At 60.9% G+C, this 19,966-nt stretch overlaps 7 protein-coding genes across 7 annotated transcripts; 5 read left to right on the plus strand and 2 right to left on the minus strand.

The window, feature by feature from the left end:
• GGTG_06076 (hypothetical protein) lies at window positions 1-4,086 on the minus strand (the record flags this gene model as incomplete). The annotated part of the gene is made up of 2 exons (XM_009223890.1): window positions 959-4,086; window positions 1-883 (listed from the first exon to the last, which is right to left on the minus strand). Coding segments are annotated over exons 1-2 (3,698 nt in total), but the record flags the coding sequence as incomplete, so codon positions are not given.
• Window positions 4,087-4,320: 234 nt separating this feature from the next.
• Window positions 4,321-4,590, plus strand: GGTG_06077 (hypothetical protein; the record flags this gene model as incomplete). The annotated part of the gene is made up of 1 exon (XM_009223891.1): window positions 4,321-4,590. One exon carries the CDS (start codon window positions 4,321-4,323, stop codon window positions 4,588-4,590), a length of 270 nt encoding a protein of 89 aa, XP_009222155.1.
• A 619-nt stretch (window positions 4,591-5,209) lies between these two features.
• On the minus strand, window positions 5,210-7,269 carry GGTG_06078 (splicing factor 3a subunit 3). The gene is made up of 2 exons (XM_009223892.1): window positions 7,009-7,269; window positions 5,210-6,919 (listed from the first exon to the last, which is right to left on the minus strand). Exons 1-2 carry the CDS (start codon window positions 7,096-7,098, stop codon window positions 5,456-5,458), a joined length of 1,554 nt encoding a protein of 517 aa, XP_009222156.1. The 5' UTR covers window positions 7,099-7,269; the 3' UTR covers window positions 5,210-5,455.
• A 100-nt stretch (window positions 7,270-7,369) lies between these two features.
• GGTG_06079 (ATP-dependent RNA helicase fal-1) lies at window positions 7,370-9,989 on the plus strand. Its single transcript, XM_009223893.1, has 4 exons — window positions 7,370-7,634; window positions 7,699-8,739; window positions 8,826-9,024; window positions 9,109-9,989. The coding sequence occupies exons 1-3, from the start codon at window positions 7,505-7,507 to the stop codon at window positions 8,882-8,884; spliced, it is 1,230 nt and encodes a 409-aa protein (XP_009222157.1). The 5' UTR covers window positions 7,370-7,504; the 3' UTR covers window positions 8,885-9,024; window positions 9,109-9,989.
• A 5,362-nt stretch (window positions 9,990-15,351) lies between these two features.
• On the plus strand, window positions 15,352-17,300 carry GGTG_06080 (hypothetical protein; the record flags this gene model as incomplete). Its single annotated transcript, XM_009223894.1, has 4 exons — window positions 15,352-15,777; window positions 15,852-16,127; window positions 16,226-17,128; window positions 17,217-17,300. 4 exons carry the CDS (start codon window positions 15,352-15,354, stop codon window positions 17,298-17,300), a joined length of 1,689 nt encoding a protein of 562 aa, XP_009222158.1.
• Window positions 17,301-17,726: 426 nt separating this feature from the next.
• On the plus strand, window positions 17,727-18,263 carry GGTG_06081 (hypothetical protein; the record flags this gene model as incomplete). The annotated part of the gene is made up of 2 exons (XM_009223895.1): window positions 17,727-17,894; window positions 18,060-18,263. The coding sequence occupies 2 exons, from the start codon at window positions 17,727-17,729 to the stop codon at window positions 18,261-18,263; spliced, it is 372 nt and encodes a 123-aa protein (XP_009222159.1).
• Window positions 18,264-18,309: 46 nt separating this feature from the next.
• GGTG_06082 (hypothetical protein) lies at window positions 18,310-19,787 on the plus strand (the record flags this gene model as incomplete). Its single annotated transcript, XM_009223896.1, has 3 exons — window positions 18,310-18,423; window positions 18,514-19,129; window positions 19,312-19,787. The coding sequence occupies 3 exons, from the start codon at window positions 18,310-18,312 to the stop codon at window positions 19,785-19,787; spliced, it is 1,206 nt and encodes a 401-aa protein (XP_009222160.1).
• Window positions 19,788-19,966: the final 179 nt, after the last annotated feature.

Below are 19,966 nucleotides of genomic sequence, written 5' to 3' on the forward strand. Positions count from 1 at the left end.
GCCGCCGCCTCCTCCTCGGCCCTCTGCTGGCGCAGCCGCCTGGCCCTGCGCTCGCGCTCGACCTCGCGGATCTCCTCGGGCATGCCCACCGCGTCGGGCGGCTGCTCGTCGGCGTCGGCGCCGGCGTAGAAGCGGTCGACGGCGGCATGGGTCCGCAGCAGCGCGAGCAGGGCCTGCGCCACCTCGGGCGTCGCGTTGGACCGGCCCTTGGACAGGTACATGGTGGGCGAGTAGTAGAAAAAGCCATCGACGGCCGCGTCGCGGAACACGTTACGCTCGTCGCCCAGCGTCTTGTACAGGATGCCCTCAAGCAGCACCTTCGTTATAGCCTCGGCGCCGCTGCAGCCGCCGCCGCCGCCGCCGCCCACGGACTGGCTTCCACCGCTGGCCCGGCTGCTGCGCCGGCTGCCGCCGTTGTTCTCGAGCGCCCAAAACACGGCCGTCTTGCCGCCGACCTGGAGCAGCGGGTCGGCGCCGGCACGCCTGAGCAGGTCGACGGCGGCCTCGGCGGCGTCGAGGTCCTCTGGGACGGAGCCCTTGCTCGCCATCTCGGTCAGGGCCGTGTGGCCGTGGTGCTGGCAGGAGCGGAAGTTGGGATCGTGGCCCGCCGCGATCAGCTTCTCCATGACGTCGACCTGGAAGTTGCGCGCCGCCTCGTGTAGGCTGCCGTCGTCGGCGGGCACCTTTTGCTTCAGGAGCAGCACCACCGACTCGTGGTTGCCGATGCGCGACGCGTAGAAGAGCGCCGACCGCCCGAAGGCGTCCTGTCCGGACGCGCTGGCGCCGAGGCGGATGAACTTGTCGACGAGGCCCGGCCGGCCCGTGTTGGCCGCCAAGAGCAGGGGCGTAACTCTGCTTCTGGTGGTCGTAAACTTGACGTTGCCTGGGTTGAGATGTTAGTTCGGGGGCTCGGTGCAGTATCTGTCGCAGGAGGTACCATCGGGGCAGCTAGTCTTACCTCCTTGTTCCGCCAGCTCTGTGATGACGGCAGAACTGATCCTGTGGCTCGGCTGCAGCAGCGCCCAGATGAGCGCGTTGACCGGCTCCTGCCCAAACGGCGGCGTGTCCCTCCCGCTGTCCGACAACGGCCCGTACACAATCTGTGCCACGGTCTGGTCCAGGCTGCAGCCCGCGCTGATGAGGCGGTTGATCACCATGGTGGACCGCGGGTAGGCGGCCAGGCAGAGGAAGACGGGCGGCATCATGCCGTCGGCCGGGGCCGCGCTGAAGTCGGGCGAGGCGGCCGCCTTGTGGTCCGACAGCACGTCGATCAGCTCCAGGAGGCGCGCCTCGCTGTGGCCGGCCGTGATGGCCGCGTAGAGCGCCGCCGTGGCCGTCCGCTGGCTCGCGCCGCGCTGGGCCAGGAACTTGCGCAGGGAGTGCCGGTCGCCGGAGCGTGCCACCAGTTGGGCGGGCTTTCCGCCCTCGAAGTTCACGTCTGCGCCGTGCGCGAGAAGGAGGTCGAGGAGCGAATCGGCCGGGAGATTACAAGACTGTGAGGAGGCTGACCTGATGCTCGCAGGGCTCCTGGGACTCGTCGGGTGTACGGGGCTCATGGAGCTCATCGGGCTCATCGATCTCAGGGGTTTCTTGGGGGTCGTCGGATGCACGGGGTTCATGGAACTCATGGAGCTCATAGGACTCATCGGCCTCATGGGACTCCTGGGAGTTCTGGGGCTGGCTGGCATCTTGGGGCTGCGAGATGGCAACATTGCCTGGACGACATCGAGCAGAGCCCGGTTTACCACGTGTCCCGAGGCGCCGTGCTTGAGGAGAAGCTCGACAATCTCGACGCGAGACTGTGACATCCAGGAGTGGTCCGTGGAGATGAGCTGCGCGAGAGCGTCAGTGTACACCTTCTCGTTGGCGCCCGTCTTGGCGGCCAGCAGCCGGAGCAGGATTATGTCAGAGGTCATAGCGGCGAGCTTGATGCAGACGCCGCCGTCGAGCTCGGGCCGCGCGCCGCCGTCGAGCAGCATGCCCACGAGGGTCATATCCCTCTTCGGCATGCCGATAGCCTGCACGAGGCAGAAATTGAGGTGCTCAGTCTCGAAGTTGCCAATGAGCTCGCCGATGGTCGTCCGCCTGTCCACGGTGCCGAGGTCCATGGCGGCGCGCGCCGCCGAGGATACGGCCTGCCGGCCCGGACGCTTGGCGAGGATGAGCCTGAGCAGATCCAGGTCCTGGTTCCGGATGCAGCCCACGAGCGCCTCGCCGGCGTTGTGGTCGACCGACGCCACCGTCAGGAGGAGCTCTACCAGCGGCGTATTCCTGGGTGCGGCGTTGACGGCATCGACGAGGGTCTTGTCTACCACGGGACCCTCGAGCCCACCGAGTAGCAGCATTTGCACCACCTCCATCTTGTACGTCGCGTCCCTCACGCGCATCGCGGCTGGCAGCGCGGCCTCGAGGGTCGGCAGGGCGGGCCGCTTGTCCATGACGGCGCAAACGACCTGCCTCAGGTTCGATACTATGGCGATTCGGAGGGCCTCGCCCTGCGACTGGTTGATGTCGGCATCGCCTGCGCCCAGGAGGAGTTTCCCCAGCTCCCGGTGGAACGGGTCCGGGCCGCCGGGGCTGGCCTGCCCGCGGCTGAGCAGTCGCACGCACTGGACAAAGGCATCCCCGACGGGCCGGCCCCGCACGCCCATCGACAGCAGGAGCGCCACCGTCTCGTACATGACCTCGCTGTCCTTGATCTTCATTGCCTGCGCCGTCGCGGTGACCATGCAGCCCTGCGAAGGGCTCAGCCTCAGCAGTCGTGCCAGCGTGACGGTCTGGTTGCCCTTGATGGCCTCGAGGACGGCCAAGGTGTGGAAGGGGTCGGCGGGGCGGGCGTTCTGCAGGATCAGCTCGAGCAGGCGGGACTGTCTCTTCTTGACGCTGTTGACGAGGCCCGACGTGAAGAGCCGCTCGGTGCGCTCGCCGCGCGCGCCGGCCCGCAGGCAAATGTCGATCATCTGCCGCTGCGTTGCGTCGTCGCTATCCCACAGGTTCTGGTGCGCGACGCCGAGCGCGATGTCGAGCGAGGCCTCGGAGGCGCGTGTCGGGCCTGATATGAGGATCCTGAGGTAGTCAATCTTGTTGGCGCCGACGGCCATGGCCATGGCGGCACCCAGGCCGTAGTTGGGGTCTGCGCCGGCGGCCACCAGCAGGCGCAGGATCTCCGTCGCGCTGTTCTGCACCGCCATTGTGAGGGAGACGGAGAGGCAGTCGACGCAGGGGCGCTTGGGGCCCGACACGAGCAGCCTGATGATGTCGGTCTCGCTGCAGATCATGGCCTTCTCGAAGTCCTCGTGGAGCGGAGCCGGGTCGGCGCCGTGTTTGAGCAGGACGCCGACTATGTCCAGGTCGCGCCGTAGGAGCCCGTAGTGCAGTGCGTTGTCGAGGTTCTCCTGGTCCGCCTTGGCGGCGAGGGCCTCGACGAGCGTCGGCCCGCAGCGGACGGTGGCAATCTGGAGCACGTCGCTGCGCTCGGGCTGCTGGTTCCGGCGGGCAACCTTCTTCCACAGGCTCGAGCTGCTGCGGCGGATGTGGTTGACGTCGCCGCCGAGGTCGAGGAGGGCCTTGACCAGCTCGACGGATCCGTTCTCGTCCACGATGCGGCCCATGATGTAGTTGATCTCTTTGTATGTGAAGCTGCCATCCTTGGGAAACTTTGAGCACTGGCACTTGCATACCACCGGCGAGTCGGGGTCTGCATGCTCCTCGCGGTGCTCTCGCAGGAGCTGGGTCGCCTTCTCCGTGTGCCAATTCGGCTTCATGGTGGGCATCTCTGAGGCGGAGAGTTCCCAAGGCTATCTTGAGAGTGTCCCCGACGCCGCCATGAGGAGACCTGCCCAACACAGCGATCTGAAGGGGAGGGTCAGGGTCGAGGCCCTGGTGAAATGGGGTGAGGCTACTAATGATTAGGTCCCGGCCAAGGTAGGTGGTAGGTGGTAGGTGGTAGGTGGTAGATAGGTACGCAGGTGCCACGGGCACGACCCTTGATGGGCTGAACGGTGTGGACGGTACGAACAGCCCACCAACAAGCGCGGGCCCGGGGGTTCTACCAGGCTGAACTAGGTATGGGCGGTAGTTGACGAGGTTGTGGTGGTGGCGGTGGTAGTCTGTATTAGCGGAGAGCAGGGCAGGGCGGCAAAACGTGAGCACGGCAATTGATAAGCCAAGGTTCGAATTGGCTGCGCAGCGTGGTAACGTCCAGCTTCGAGGCAGGTATACATATCTGGTGGCTCCAGCTTTGGGCCACTTGGGCTTGAGCCTATCAAGGACTCGGTGGGTTTGGGGTAAAGAGGAGCACATGCGTCGCCCTTCTCTTGCATGGAGAGGTGCTCGGGCGAGAGTGGCCGATGCATGCGACTTCGGCTGAGGGACGGGGATGGACCAGCAGACTCAAGGGGAAACGAACAGCGCTGGCCCGACGTCATTCGACTACGCTCAGGCATCAACAGCATGAAGAATGGCACCATGGACAGGCAGCGAATCCTCTCGGGCCTCTCTAGACGCGACGGCGCGCGACAGGCCGTGAACCAGCTCGACGGTCTAGTTTCAAGCAGCAAGCCTAATCACCATTGGACGAAGGCCCAGTGAATAAGCTGCCAAGGGGGAACAGAGCTCCGGGAGGATGGAGCGGCTGGAGGCAGCCAGGGGGCAAACTTCCAAACCATCTGATTGCTTTTTTCGATGGAGGGGCGTGGGGGCCTGTGGTGTGGAAGCGCTCGCTGGGGGAAGCAGGCCAACAACAGGGGTTGGCCGACTGCAGTGCAGGCCAACCCCAGACAGCGACGAGAAGCCACAGCCAATCGTCCCGCCCAGAACGGCGTGCGACGAAACAAACGCATCCGCCACTTGGCTGTAACCGCATGACAGTGGCCAAATCGGCTGGCGTCTACGGCCTTTAAAAATGCAGAGACCAGCATGAATTTGCACTCTGCGAAGCTTCTGGCCGCCAGCATTCGCCTCAGGCGCCCGCCATCGGCTCCCCGGTCGGCTGAGCAGGCGGGCAAGGCAGGCGAGGCAGGCCAGCCGGATTCGGAGCATGCACATGTGGCAGATGTGTGTTGGTGCGTCCGGCGCCAGGCGTCTGCAGGCCTGGCAGAGGAGACCCCCAAACAGCCGCCTTGCCGACAAATGCCGACAGCCACCGGAAATCCATCCATCTATCCACCTGCCATTCGATGCCCCTCGGCAGAGCTTTGGATCCCAATCGCGTCAGAGTCAGCCGCAGTGTCATTTAACGCCCAAGACGCCTATCTACATGTACACAGGTATGCATCGTCCCAACTTACAGCGGCAGCCCAGACAAGCTCCACGCAGACAATGCGGAAAACACAGAGGCCGTGCCGAAAGTAGCTGGTAAAAATAGATCGCCCTCGAAATGCGGACAGGCAGTGGCAAGCATAACCGACGCCGCCGCGAGACGAATGGGGCCAGTTGGCCTTCTGCCTTGGCCGACTCAGAGCAGTCCCTGCTTCTGCAAGTCGTAGTAGACCTTCTCGGGCATGACGTTTCCCTCGGCATCCTCCATCTGCACCACGCTGCCGTCGTCCACCTTGTTCCTCTTGCGGTCGCGCTGGATCTTCTCCCACAGCTTGAGCGCCTCCTCGATTCTAGTGATATCGCGGAAAAGCGCCGTGTTGCTAACACCAAGACACTTGAGGCCGTATATGTGGCGCGCCTCGTTGAAGTGCTTCTCGTAGGCCCGCCGGCCCATGTAGACAAAGTTTCCGCAGATTTCGCAGTTGAACTCGACACCCAGTCCATGCAGTCGGTACAGCCAGAACGGAATCGGCTTGCCATCCCAGGCCAGAGGCAGCTTTAGCGGATTGTAGATCTTCTCCTCGCCGTCATCATCCTCGTCGTCTTCCTCGTCCACATTCATCAGCTCGGGGTTGTAGCCACCCGAATTGCTGCTTGTCAGGCTGTAAAAGTTTTCCAGCTCTTGCTGGCGCTCGCGCTCTGTCATGCCCTGTCTCCGCTCCACGTTGACCTTGGTCTCTTCACGCTCCGTCTTCAGGGCCTCAGCGAGGCGCTTGATCCTGTACTCGCGCTCGGCGACAGCACGCTCTTTGAGGCGGGCGGCTGACTCTTTCTTGCCGCCGACCCCACCGTTGGAGTCGCCGTTGGCCTCCTCAACTCCGTCATGTAGTCGCTTAGCCCGTGCCTCGGCAGCCTTGATGTGTTTCCTGCCCGTCAGATGGGCCTTGTGCACGTTCTCGTTCTTGAATTCCTTCTCGCAGTCGGCACACCAGACTGCTTCCGCAGTGCTGGAAGTACGTGTAGCGCCTGAACCGCCCGCCCCGCCCGGCTGTTCAAGCTCCCAGCCGGGCACCTCGTCCTTTTCCCAGGCAGTCTCAAAATCGGAGGCGTACGTAGCGAAGAGCTTGTCGAGGTCTTCGAGAGGCTTCGTGCGGCGGATAAACGACTCGAGGTATCCTGCCAGATCGCCAACGTACTTGAAGTACTGATCTGTAAGCTTGTCGGAACGCTTCACGCCACCAGCACCAGGCGCAAAGTCGTCAAACAGCTCAATGTACTGCAGATAGGACCAGTGCTTGACGTTGGGGAGGTTGATGAAGCCCTCGTGCGACATGTGTAGATCGAAGAACTTTCCAAAGGCCTCCTCACCCGAGAACATGCCGTCAACCAAATAAGGCTGCGCGTCAGGGCCGTCCCTCTTTGGTCGGTACCGAAGCTCGGGGTTTTGGGCCTGTTCGTTCGGATACTTGGCGTGGTGCTCCTTGATGTCGTTCAGCTGCCTGTAGAATTCCTCAAAGGGGTCACCAGAGCCGATCATCTGGACCTCCTTGGACCGCTGGCCGTCGGCATCTTCGTACATAGCGATGAGCTCGGTGGACTGCTTCTGGATCTGATCGAGGAGTTGCGATACTTCATGGTCTCGATTCAAGCGATCGCGAATCTATTGCATAGTAGGGGAATTGTTAGCGCATGCCGGGTGACGATGCAAAGGCCATTATCATGACCGAAGGGCGAGACAGCGCGACGCACGAAAGTTGGCTCGAAGCTCATGCGGTCTGCGACACCCTGCTCTAGCCGCTCCAAGTCCTCTTGGACATAGCGCTGGTCCTCCAGAAGCATGACGGGCAGTCTTCAGCAAAGAACAAGCTTCTGTTTACAGAAAGGTTGTAGTGTGGCCGATGGGCGACCTTGCCAGTTCTTGGAGATGGAATGGACAGACAATAACCTGGAAGAACTGACAAGGCTGAAGCTTTCCGTCAACCCGTGGTTTGATCGCGAATTTGATGGACGTGTACCCAGTCGCCAATCAACGCGGTACTTGTTGCGGCCTGCTCCATAAATTTTTCAAAAAGTCGTCAGAGACCCACCACAGCGCCACCTTCGCCTTGCCCCAGACTTTGGTCTTTTGCGTCTTCTTCGCGACAAGCATTGATCGCATCCTGAATTCTCCGCGATCGAAGCCTCAACCCTTCAACTCGAAACCCTCACTATCAACCCGCGAGTCCCTTTTGTTCACACCGCAATCATGGCCGAGGCTAGCGGCAGCGGCAGCGGCAGCGGCAGTGGCATTGACCGCAAGGCCGAGGAGAGGATGGAATTCACCACCTCCAAGGAAGTGACGGTGCACCCGACTTTCGAGTCCATGGCTCTCAAAGGTAAGAGAAATGCGCCTTTTCCACTACGACGGTCGCCAAGCATTCTCTGACACCCTATTCCCAGAGAGCCTCCTGCGCGGCATCTACGCCTACGGCTACGAGTCTCCCTCGGCCGTTCAGTCCCGCGCCATCGTCCAGGTGTGCAAGGGTCGCGACACAATCGCTCAGGCCCAGTCGGGAACCGGAAAGACGGCGACGTTCTCGATCAGCATGCTGCAGGTTATTGACACTGCCGTGCGCGAGACCCAAGCCCTCGTCCTATCACCGACCCGCGAGCTTGCCACCCAAATCCAGAGCGTCGTCATGGCCCTGGGCGACTACATGAACGTACAGTGCCACGCCTGCATTGGTGGCACCAACGTCGGCGAGGATATCCGCAAGCTCGACTATGGCCAGCACATTGTGTCGGGAACCCCGGGCCGTGTTGCCGACATGATCCGTCGCCGCCACCTGCGCACCCGCCACATCAAGATGCTGGTCCTAGACGAGGCCGACGAGCTTCTGAACCAGGGTTTCCGCGAGCAGATCTACGATGTGTACCGTTACCTGCCACCCGCCACCCAAGTCGTTGTCGTCTCAGCCACGCTCCCCTACGACGTGCTCGACATGACCACCAAATTCATGACGGACCCTGTCCGAATCCTTGTCAAGCGTGACGAGCTGACGCTCGAGGGGCTAAAGCAGTACTTCATCGCAATCGAAAAGGAAGACTGGAAGTTCGATACCCTGTGCGATCTTTACGACACCCTGACCATCACCCAGGCGGTTATCTTCTGCAATACCCGTCGCAAGGTCGATTGGTTGACCGATAAGATGCGCGAGGCGAACTTTACCGTCAGCAGCATGCACGGCGATATGCCACAGAAGGAACGTGACAGCATCATGCAGGACTTCAGGCAGGGCAACAGCCGCGTTCTGATCTCGACCGATGTCTGGGCCCGCGGAATCGACGTTCAGCAGGTCAGCCTGGTCATCAACTACGACCTGCCCAGCAACCGTGAAAATTACATCCACCGCATCGGTCGCTCGGGCAGGTTCGGTCGCAAGGGCGTTGCTATCAACTTCGTCACCAGCGAGGACGTGCGGATCCTCCGTGACATTGAGCGTAGGTCCATCCGAGATTTGCTCCCTCGGTCTTTCGATCTTTCGATCTTTCGATCTTTTTAGCTGACAATGCGTGGCCCCATGTAGTTTACTACTCAACCCAGATCGACGAAATGCCCATGAACGTGGCGGATCTTATTGCCTAAGTCCCCAGACGTCTCAATCGTGACGGGCCGCAGCTCAGTCACGTTCAAGATTAGATTACTTGCAGACGACCGGGCCGTGCGCCGATTCGGGCACGTCGAGTCTCAAGTGTGTGGGAGGAAACGGGCATGTTGACTAGAAAGTGAGCTCTCACCCATTCGACTCTCCCTGTCAGCTCAGAGGCTCTATAAGGATTGGCTAACATTTGTTGCTCCCCACCCTACAGAACATGCTGAAGAATCAGATTGTACCTTTCGAGTGCCCATCCGAGATTACCAACTGTCATCACTGAGCTTGCATGCCGTCGATGATAAGTCGGCGCGCTGAATGCCCATGTTCCGGCATCTCGGCCCAACGAGCCGTGATTCCGCGAGGCAGCAAAGAGCGTGGTTCATGTCCTACCGGGTTGAACTGCACAATATAACTTGTGGTCATCTAACCTACCAACGACAACCGGAAAGGGCGTGGCCAATACGCCCGCCCATGTGAGGCCCAATGCTCACTATATCTACCTCTTCGTAAGCGCAGACGTCGCATGCTGTGTGTCGATCCCCCCGACATGACGACTGGCAAGTAACCAAAATAGCATGGCTCATGTGGGAACATGGAGACAGGGGAAGGAGTATTGGCGGAGGACCAAGGCCTAGCAGTTCCTGGCTTCTTTTTTTTTTCGCTATATCATCCATGGTGTCAAGAATTACAACCACGGGTAATATGGTTGGTCAACCCGCATTCGGCTGATAAGTTCTACTCAGCGGCCTGCCTGACTTTGGGGCCGTTGCTGATCCACTCCATGTCGTCCGACCATGCGATTTAAGCGCAGACGGCGCACCCTCTCGCGGGGAACACAGCTGAGCCGCGCACGGTGGGACGAAGATGCATGCAAGGGAAGACATGGGACCTGGTGTACCACTTGTCCCATCTTGTTTTTAAGGCCAATCTGCGGTTACCGTGGATCAGCGGGTTGCATGTCTCAGAAATCACATGTGCTCGAAAACACACCAACGTTTCACGCGATTCCAAGGCAATGATGAGGTGCCTCACCGCGAGGTGACTAGGTTCAGAGTGCAAGCCCTGTTTTGTTAACCCTTCCAGGTTCCTATCCCACCCTTTTTACTTTATTGAAATGCAGACAAGGCAAACGATCACGCGAGGTGGGCGCGAGAGCTGGTGGGAAAGGCTCTCCACACTCCTCTCACCGCACTGGCCCGGAAGCCATGGGCGTGGCTCCCCGTGGTGGGCCGTTTGTAGCCTCTGCCCGGCACGTCTCCTACCGTCGTTTCCACGGTCAAACCAACCAACCCACAACATCGGCCAGGAAGAAGGCGGCCGCCGGGTCTGAAAGCCGGTCCGAGCATAAAATTGATGAGCTGGCAGCCTAACTCCCCCCTGTGACATCCACGAACAAACAGGATCCTCTGGGCTGTCGGCTACGTTCGGGCCGTGCACACGTACACGTAAGGAGGTTCCCACCAGACCACGGCGAGCGGCACGTTTGTGCTGGCTGTTGCCCTCAGTGAGGTGTGATTCCAAGCAATGTCGGCTCCTCCTTTGAATTTTACCGACATTGCACGGGCCTTTACTCCACCCTCTTTCCGCTGTGGCCCAGCCGCCCGGCCGCTCGTCAGTGCGACAGGCGGCGTGCTCCACACCGAGGGAGGGAGCTATGGCCACCCAGGGTTTCTTGCGACTTGTTCCGCCTGCCTTGTGCCCGTGCTCTGCCCGTGCATGTGACAGGTGGCTTGTGCTTCCCGGTAGGCTTGTGCTTCCCGGTAGGCTTGTGCTTTTCCTAGATGCCTTGCGAGTGAGAGCCCCGTCCGGCTCAGCCTCGTTCTTTCCCGCGTGGCCCACGCCAGCCCTTGGGATGGAGTAATTTGCCCGCAATAGCCGTCCCCGTCTCCATATGCCCCGGGTGGGAAATTGTAGAGAAGAGGCTCTGTGGTTCTCTTTACGTACGGACTGTCTGTTCTGTCCCGGGACGGCTTCCATTTTCCAAGAGGCAACGGCGACTCGTGCGGCATCGATCTGTTCCAATAAAGAAACAAGAGAAAAAAAACCGCGTCCAGGGGCTCGCAGGCCTCCGCGGAGGACGGCTATCAAAATTCGAGCGCTGAAAACACGCCTTGGAAGCCTCCCCCTCGGGCGCTAGACCCGCATGTGGGAAGGTGCTTTGTCCGGGGTCCAATGATTCTCACAGGGTCCTTGCTTGGGCGCCAGACCCTTGGGATTCTTGCACGACTCGCGGCACGCGCTCGACAGTTTGTCCCAGCTCTTCCCAGCCTATTTGCCCAACTGGCCGGTTGGCTGGCTGTCTTGTCATGTCCATACCGTGGCCTGTCTCTGGTTTGGGCCTAACGAGTAGGGTTGTGCTTCCCAGCGGCATAGCAAAGGCGTGGCTCTCCTGTCTCCAGGGGCTGATTTAGTAATTTGGTCCATCTCCATCTTTTTAGTGACACACCTACGGCTTCGCCTAGCGCAGGCTCGAGTCAACTGCGATGCGCTTGTGCATCAGTCGACGACGGCACCTCCAAGTGATGCAGAATCCTAGGTGTAATCCATCATCCATCCCCCTTGTCGCGGTCCAAAACGCATCCGACCCAGCCGACCTGACCAGCGCAGGATCTTCCAAGAGTGACGTGAGACGGCTGCTTCCGGAAAACGCAATGAGGCCGCCGTCCGCGCGTGCGCTGGTCCGGGGCCGGCAACCTGGGCTTGCAGAAGAGAAGCATCTCGGGTGCGGCGACTTTTTCCTCGATTGGAAACATGTCCGAGGCTTGGCCTAGAGGTCCGCGACAAGGAACAAAAGAAGAAAGAAAAAATAGGCACGAATTAGCCCGCAAATCTCACACATCGTCGACTTTTTTTCGCTAGCCCACACCGAGGGCCTTCCGAGGTGGGGACGGCGAAATAACCAGACTCTCTCAGCAGCAAATGTAAACAGTTCAGGATCGAGATCGCCAGATTTGCCTTCTTCGGAACCAAGGCCCTGTGGAGCCAGGGGAGGTCGGCAGGGTTGCCTTGGGGGACGCTCCTCTAGGCAGGGCAAGGTCAGGGTCGCCACACTACTGACTTTCTGGGTTTCTCACCTCCCCTTTCCGTCCACTGCACCGAGGCCTCGCTTCTTAGCCTTGCTCCTAAGTTTGGGAGCAGAAACGGGAGGAGGGGAGGATCAGCGGAATATCAACGTACGACTCTGTCGAATCCGCACCCCTGGGCCGCCCCCTTCCATTGGTCGGCCCGGACAGGCCAACGACTTCGGCCAACCGCCGGGTGCTGCAACTTGGGTATGACAGGCAGAGCGACACGTAACAGCCGCAGAGTCTGGGGCGACAAGATGCGACGGATGGCCAGCAGCCGGGGGAGACACAGCAGCAACCGGACCGACGAGAACAGGCGGGCATATTCTCTTTGGGGAGGGAACGCCGTGCTGGGTCTAGGACGGTGGTGGAGCGTGCTTTTCGGCAGTGAATCTCTCGCGTGCGGTCCCACGCTGGACGCTGGTTGATAGATGGTGTGTGTGGCCAGGTTGCAGGCAGAAAATAAATAAAACGGGCAACATGACTTCGTACCTTGCATGGGGGCGGGCGCTCTCTGGGGGCAGGGATCCCCTGCCAAGACACCATCTGCAGCGCCTGCAGTCCGCATCCCATCTGCAAGCTGACGGACGGGCACACGTCCAATGGTTGGAAACGGCGCAACTCCATCTGCGGGAGTCGTCCCGAGCAACAGACGGGTGGAAGTTGACTGGACAGGAGGAGAGGGATCGATTCATGGCCCTCTTCTCGGACCATGGCGCTAGACAACATCCAAACACAGAGCGAAAGCCGAAAGCAGGAGACTCTCTTCTCGAGGCTGACCCAACAGCAGGGGGGACGGCGCGGGAAAACTGTGCCCGTTGAGGCAGCTCCATTTTCCTGTCGTGTTTTGGGCTTCCCAGCAGCATGTAACCAAGGCATGGTGTCATTAAGGAAGCTGGAAATAACGAAAAGCCTAGCCGGGCTGACATGAACTTACTAGTAGCCAACACGCCGGGGTCCCGTTTTTTTTTTTGCCGTTTGCGCCGCACTCTTTTGGTGCCATGTCCGCCGTGGGAACTGGGTGGAAGAAGGATGAGGGGGGGCGTGTCGCGGCAGGCCCATGCGGCCACCACACCCGCGGCCGCTCGTGCGAAATGCACCCAAGGGTGCCAGGTAGCCAGGCAGCCAGCCCCAGGAGGCCCCGATGCGGGGGCTAGGAGGCCGGTCGTTGATGCCTCCCCGTCTACATATAATCCAAGGCGGCCCGTGAGACTAGACGCCGTCCTAGTGCTGACCCCCCTTTGAACCTTCTCCCTGCCCTTGCCTCGATTTCTGCTGCAGGTGCCAATATTCCCCGAACGACCCGAAAAGGTCTTTCGAGAGGCCCCCCCGTCCACGGCAAAGATCTCAACCAGGTATGATGACTATTGCTTCCAAGCCGCAAGGGCCCAGGCTGGTCTTTCAGCAGGACCACAATGTCCCAACCGCTGGCCCCACACTTTGTCAGGAGGGGAAGGAGAGACTATTAGAGGGGAAAAGAAAAGAAAGAGAGGAAGTCATACGAGAAGGGTTCAGAAGCCCGAGAGAAAAAAAAAAGCAATCGAGGCAATGAGATGAGGATTATCCGAGGAGGAGAAGGCTAACGCGCTTGCTTACAGACCAACGTGGCCTCGTTGCACACTAGGGTAGCCAACCTCTGCGGGCACGCACGCACAGCACAGCACAGCACGCGCCGAGCCGTCCTCCCTCGCACCGCATCGGGGTCCTGTATAGCCGTGGGCTGGCGGGAACGGGCACAGTCTTCCCCTTGATCTCTACCAGCTGTGTGTTCCGCGCGGGCTGGCTATTTTTAATGCAGGTTGAGATCGGAAGAAGAGAGAAAGAAAAAGAAGAAAAAAAGCAAACCTGGGGCTGCAGACTGGCGTGATCCGACACACACAGCCGCGCCAAACTAACACCACCACCGTTGACTCACATAATCCGTGATCGCGGGCTGCTAGGAGACTGGTCTAGTCCGTGTAAGTGTGCTATGGTGACATGCTCCCAGGCCAAAGCTTGTTTCGCATTTATCGCATGCCGTTCTGGCCTCTTCCCCAAGCTATCGCTACTATTTGTTTTCCTCGGGGTCTTTTTTCACCACAGCTACTCTTTATTTTCTGATTGCTCACCCCGTTGGACCCTGATATTCGGTCAGGGCTTGCCGATCCTTTGTTTGCATCCATCCGTCGCCGAAGAAGGCCAGAAACTGACTGGCGCCTTACAGCTTAAGCTTCCGAACATCGGTCAACTAAAGCCCGAGCGCACGCGCCCAGGCTGGTGCCCGAAGTAGCTGGCCGTCGAGCACAATCTCGAGTCTAGCGGGGTAGAACAGCCGAGGCGAGTAGTCGGAAACAACAAGTTGAAAAAGGAGACCGCAGGGCCAGATCTGGCGCAAAGACGACAGCGCAAATTGAGCTTGGACACACCACCTCGGCCTCGATCGACAACGGGAGCACGGCCAGGATCATCCATCCCGACCGGCTGGAACCCCTCATCTCAGCCTAGGGTCGGGGAGCATCATCCCCGTCGGCGAAGCTTGGCGGAGCCTCTGGCGACAACAGCGGCAAGCACCCAGGCCGCCGCCTCGCCTTGCGATTCGCTCTGTTTGCTCTCTCTCTGGCTCTCTGCGGGCCCGCGACCCGAAACGAAACTAGCACGAGACGGCAAACGAGAATTGATTGAAAGAGGGTCACGGAGCCGCCTCGGCCCAGCAAACAGGGCACGAGCGACTTGGCCGAAGGAGGGAGGAAGGGAAAGAAAAAGGGCGAAGGATCCCGACGACGCTTTCCTGGAAATCATCTCGAGTCTCTCTGGCCTTCGGAAACTCCGCTCTCAGTACCACCAGCCCTGAGAACATAGTTCCAGTTCCCCGAGTGAGAGATACGCGAGTCATTGGATTGGCCATTGATCGTGGGGTCATCTGACCTTCCCGCCGTCCAGTGCGCGCCCTGCCCTGCCCGCATTTCAGGGGGTTGTTCCCTTGAGCCAGCCCAGCCCCTCCCGAAAGCTCCAAAGCTCCCCCTAGCTTGCTGGTTGGAGCCAATCGACTCAACACCGAACCTGTGAGTTGTGTCTGGCCTCTGCTTCCCGAATCCCCGCATTCGCAGCACCCGCAGCACCCGCAGCGACCCCAGCCAGCGCCCCAACACACATTGGGCCGGTGTAAGCCTTCACTGGACTGCAGACAAGTCTGGCTGGAGCACCGGCGGTTGGTGCAGACACCATGGCCCAATGGAACCGTCCCCAAAGATGGATTCATGCACCACCCTGGCCCCGCGGGCAGCTGCTGACACGCGTGGAATGGGTCGATAGGCGCTCGGGGCCGCTGCAGAGCTAGCCAGCACGCCAGCACTTAGCAGGACTCTAGGTACCCCCCAGGCCCGGTTCTAGGCCACCCGCCACCGGCAAAAGAAATGGGTCTGTTCTCGCGCAAGGACAAGAGGCCCAAGGCCGCCGAGTCGGACGCACCACCACCTCGTGTGCTCGACTCCAAATCAACCACCAGCGTGGGCTCGGGTTCTTCAAAGAGCATCAAGTCCCCGTCCTCGATCCCGTCCGGGCTCTACAACCGCACCCTAAACCGCACCTCGGGAGGCACCAACATGACGCCCAACTCGGGCCCCGGAACGCCCGTCACACCGCTGCATCTGCCCAAGATCGACCTTCCCAAGCCGCCTGACCCATCCCTCGACCCCGCCGGCTACCTGCGCAGCTTGGGCGCCGTCAGAGAGCGCTCAAAGGTCATCTACGACAAGGCCATCCGCAATGACCTGAACCACTTCACCGTGGACATGGGCAAGTTCCCAGACGTCGTCAGCTTTGTCTCCCAGATCATCAAGGTGTGTTGAAACCCCCGCTTTTGTGCTCCTTCTTGGCATGGAAACTGATCTGATCCCTCGGGGCGACGCCACAGCGTGACTATGAGGCACCTTTCAACACCATCCCCGGCCACGGCCGCCACCAACACTTCTGCGTCGGCGGCCGCGACCGCATCTCCCACCTCCTCTCGACCTTCCCCGAAGATGTCGACAATATGGAGAAGTGCAGGCGCATGATCGACCTGTTCCTGGTCAGCGTCCTGCTCGACGCTGGTGCCGGTCTTCACTGGAGCTACAAGAGCGCAGAGAACGGCCGCGTGTACAGGAGATCTGAGGGTCTGGCTGTTGCCAGCTTGGAAATGTTCAAGACGGTAGGTTTTCTGTGTTGCCCGAGCTGTTTTTCTGCCCTCGGGCTATTAGGTACTGAAATCTGGAATCCATGACTAAAACCGAGACCCCGATCTTCCAGGGCATTTTCTCGAGTGCCAAGGACAACAAGTACCAAGTCGACAAGGGTGGTCTCGCCGCCCTGACAGTCGACAAGGTGGCCAAGGGCCTGCAGTCGGGCCCTGGCAACGAGCTGGCCGGCCTCGAGGGCCGGACGGAGCTGCTGGTGCGGTTGGGCAAGGCTTTGTCAGAGTCGCGCGAGTTCTTTGGCGAGGACGGCCGACCGGGCAACATGGTGGACTACCTACTCACGCACCCGAGCACACAGGCGTCTAGCATGCCCATCGTGCTCCTCCCCGTGCTCTGGAATGTTCTCATGTCCGGGCTCGGGCCCATCTGGCCGGCGAGCCGCACTGCAATCAACGGCACCTCTCTCGGTGACGCGTGGCCCTGTTCCGCTATGCCACAGGCCCCGGCGCGGGCCGTGGGCGAGTCTCCCACGAACCCGACCTTCAGTCCCTTCCCCGTCGGCCGCGGCTCAGGCGGCTCCTCCAAGTCGCACAGTCACGTAGAGCCGTGGGAGAGCATCCTGCCTTTTCACAAGCTGACGCAGTGGCTCACGTACTCGCTCATGCAGCCCATGCAATCGCTGCTCAGCATGCACTTTGTCGGCACCGAGCTGCTGACGGGCCTGCCCGAGTACCGCAACGGCGGGCTCTTTATCGACCTCGGAGTCTTGACTCTCAAGCGCGAGGATCACGAGAGGGGACTGCAGCACTATACCGACTACTGTCGCAGGACAGGGTCCAAGGGGGTTGAGGTCGCGCCAATGTTCGAGCCCAGCGATGATGTCATCGTTGAATGGCGTGGCGTCACCGTCGGGTTCCTGGACCGGCTCTGTGCCGACGTCAATGTCGCGCTGAAGAAGGAGCTTGCCGGCAACGAGCTGACACTGGCGCAGCTGCTAGAGGCTGGTAGCTGGAAGGTAAGAGCCGCTGATTTTCCCCTCTTGCGATGCCATTTATCTTGTGTGCCGCACGACTGACATGTGTTTTTTTCCCGCTGCTTTCTAGGGCGGACGTGAAATCGCCGAGGTCAGCAGGCCAAATACCAAGGAGCCGCCTATTCTCATTGATAGCGACGGCACGGTCTTCTAACGAGCCGGATGACACGACTCCTTGGCTCGATTTTCTCTCATTCATAATACTCTTACGGCTCGGCATGCGGCTCCATGGTTTGGGAACGGAAAGCTCTCCTGCTTTAGTTTTGCGGCGCGACGTGGGTTATATATGCGTAATACAACATGCTCACGACTTTACATCAGTGTGTTTCTGCAATAGGAGACATGGACAAGGCCGCAATACGAGGTGATGAGGGTTCTTGCTCTTTCAGCACGTCAAGCTATTATCTACCTAGTGAGTAATGTCTGAAGCAGGTTATGGCGGTGAACAGTGGTGCTTGTGACCAACAGACCAACAGGGTAGATAGATCCACTTTGCCCCTCCCTCGGTGATATGTCAAGGTAAACGTGCGTTTTACGCGGCCCGATCTTGTCGGACCTGGCGGACAGGAAATCTGGCGGAATGACGGGCCAGGCTCGCCGCCGCGCCATCAAGACGCGTTTCGTCGACCCAGACCACCAGGGGGCCCGCGAGGTGTTCGAGGCCGCGCTCGGTGGCGATGTAGAGAAGCTCGAAGAGGTTCTGAGGCGGAGCACGTCCATCGACATTAACTGGATCCATCGCACGGAAGTAGATTGGGACGACATCGACGCGGACGGCTCCTGAAAATGCTGGGACGGGACCGCGCTCCACGCCGCCGCCCGGTTGCGCCACCTTGATGCGGCGCGCCTTTTGCTGGACCGCGGCACCGACGTCAACGCCGACGCCGGCGGCTTCTACCACGACGACACCGAGTCCGACGAGGACGAGCCTGGCGAGGACGAGCTCGACGACACCGAGTCCGACAAGGACGAGCCCGGTCGCGGGGAGAACCAATGCGGGCTGCAGACGCCGCTGCACGCGAGCCTGCTGGGCGCCCGGCCCATCAGCGTCGAGCTGGTCCGGGTCCTGCTTGAGGCGGGTGCCGATGTGAACCTGGCGTGCATTCTACAGCTCTGATGGTGAAGAGTGGCGGAGAAACACGTGCGAGCTGCTCCTTTCCCCCATGAACGGGATCGGAGACAACGCCGTGCCGCTCATCCTCGAGCTCTTGGGGTTGTTTGAGCGGCACGGGCTGGATTTGGAAAAGCCGCTTCCGGGCCCAGTCAAGGAGACGTTTGTACGTCCCCCAGTGTCGCCTCTTTCCCCCTTTGCCGCCTCCCCGGGAAGGCCTATCAAACTGACAGGCAGGCCCCGCCTGAGACCACAGGCGCGTTCCGCCGTCAACAGGGGAAGCACAGAGGTACTCCGGTGGGGCGTCAGCCGGGGCGTCTCGGTGCCCGACGACATCCTCGCCCACCGCTGGGTCGACGAGGAGATGCTAAGGTGCCTGGTCGACGAGGTCGGCTTCAGGGACGCGAACCTCGACGGCCTGTCGAGGCTGAGGCTCGGGCTGCCGGGCCGCTCCGACGACGACGGCGCCGCCACCCTGAGCCTGATCCGCCGCATCCTCGACAACCTTCCCGCGCCGCCGGCGCCCGGCCTCGTCTCTAAGGCTTTCTGCGCCGCGGTCGGGACCGGCGACCGCGCCATGGCCCGGTTCTGGCTCGACCGCGGCGCCGACGTGAACCAGCCCTCGGCGCCCCACGGGGCGATGACGCCCCTCTTCGCGGCCATGAGCAGGAACGACGAGGCGCCGGACCCGGGCATGGTCCGGATGCTGCTCGAGGGCGGCGGCGACAACGTCGCCGGCCACACTCCCGGGAGGTACGGGGGACGCTCGCCGCTGCTCGCGGCCCTTGCGCACGCCTGCCCGGACGTCGAGGTCATCCGGATGCTGCTGGATAAGGGCGCTGACGTCAACACCAGCTGGAATGGGAGCGCTCGTAGGTGGCAAGTCTCTTAATTCCAATCGATGTCTAAGGAAAGGTATTCTGGATATGGGAAAGGGGAAAGGAGGTGTAGGACTGGTGGGAAGGAGGGAGGGCGCGTGCCATATTTTTCTCGCCACTTCCCCGCTACTGGAACTAACCAAAGCTGACATCCTTCTTTTTGGACACAATGCCAGTACACGCGGCTGCTCGCCACGGTTCCCCGGAGATTGTCCAGCTGCTCATCGACCGCGGCGCCGGCCTCGAGGCGCGCAACGACAAGGCCGAGACGCCCCTGCTCGCGCTCGCCTGCCCCACCCACCACCACCACGCCGGGCTGGTGGGCTGCGCGCGCGTCTTCGCGTCCGCGGGCGCCGACTTTGGCGCCGTCGACTACCGGGACCGGACGCTGCTGCACCTGCTGGCCGACCCGGAGCGGGCGCTCCCGGTATGGGTCCCGGACGTGGTCAGGGGCGTGGCCAGGGTCGCCGTCGACAGCGGCGGCGGCGACCTGGAGCGGAGGGACTGGAGCGGCCACACGGCGACGGACCGGTTCAAGGAGCGGTTCGGCGTCCCCCTCGGCGAATTTCTAGAAGGCGGCGGCACGTGGCTGGATCCGGTTGCCTTCGCAGCCGTGTTGCGCCAGGCGGCGTCTCCGAGGGGCGGGTCTTGAACTCGCAAGGACTCTGGAGCCCGCCCCGTGACAATCACGAGATTTCTTGTTTGGTGGGAGGAGCATAGCAGCACACTGCCGCCGTCCGCCAGGATCAAAACCACAGGGAGATGAGGACTGGCGCCTCGTGTGATTTTCTTTGTAGGGTATATCGAAGACACAACAACCCACAGTTCTTT

This window comes from Gaeumannomyces tritici, assembly GCF_000145635.1.
Source record: "Gaeumannomyces tritici R3-111a-1 unplaced genomic scaffold supercont2.3, whole genome shotgun sequence".
NCBI classification, from domain to species: domain Eukaryota; kingdom Fungi; phylum Ascomycota; class Sordariomycetes; order Magnaporthales; family Magnaporthaceae; genus Gaeumannomyces; species Gaeumannomyces tritici.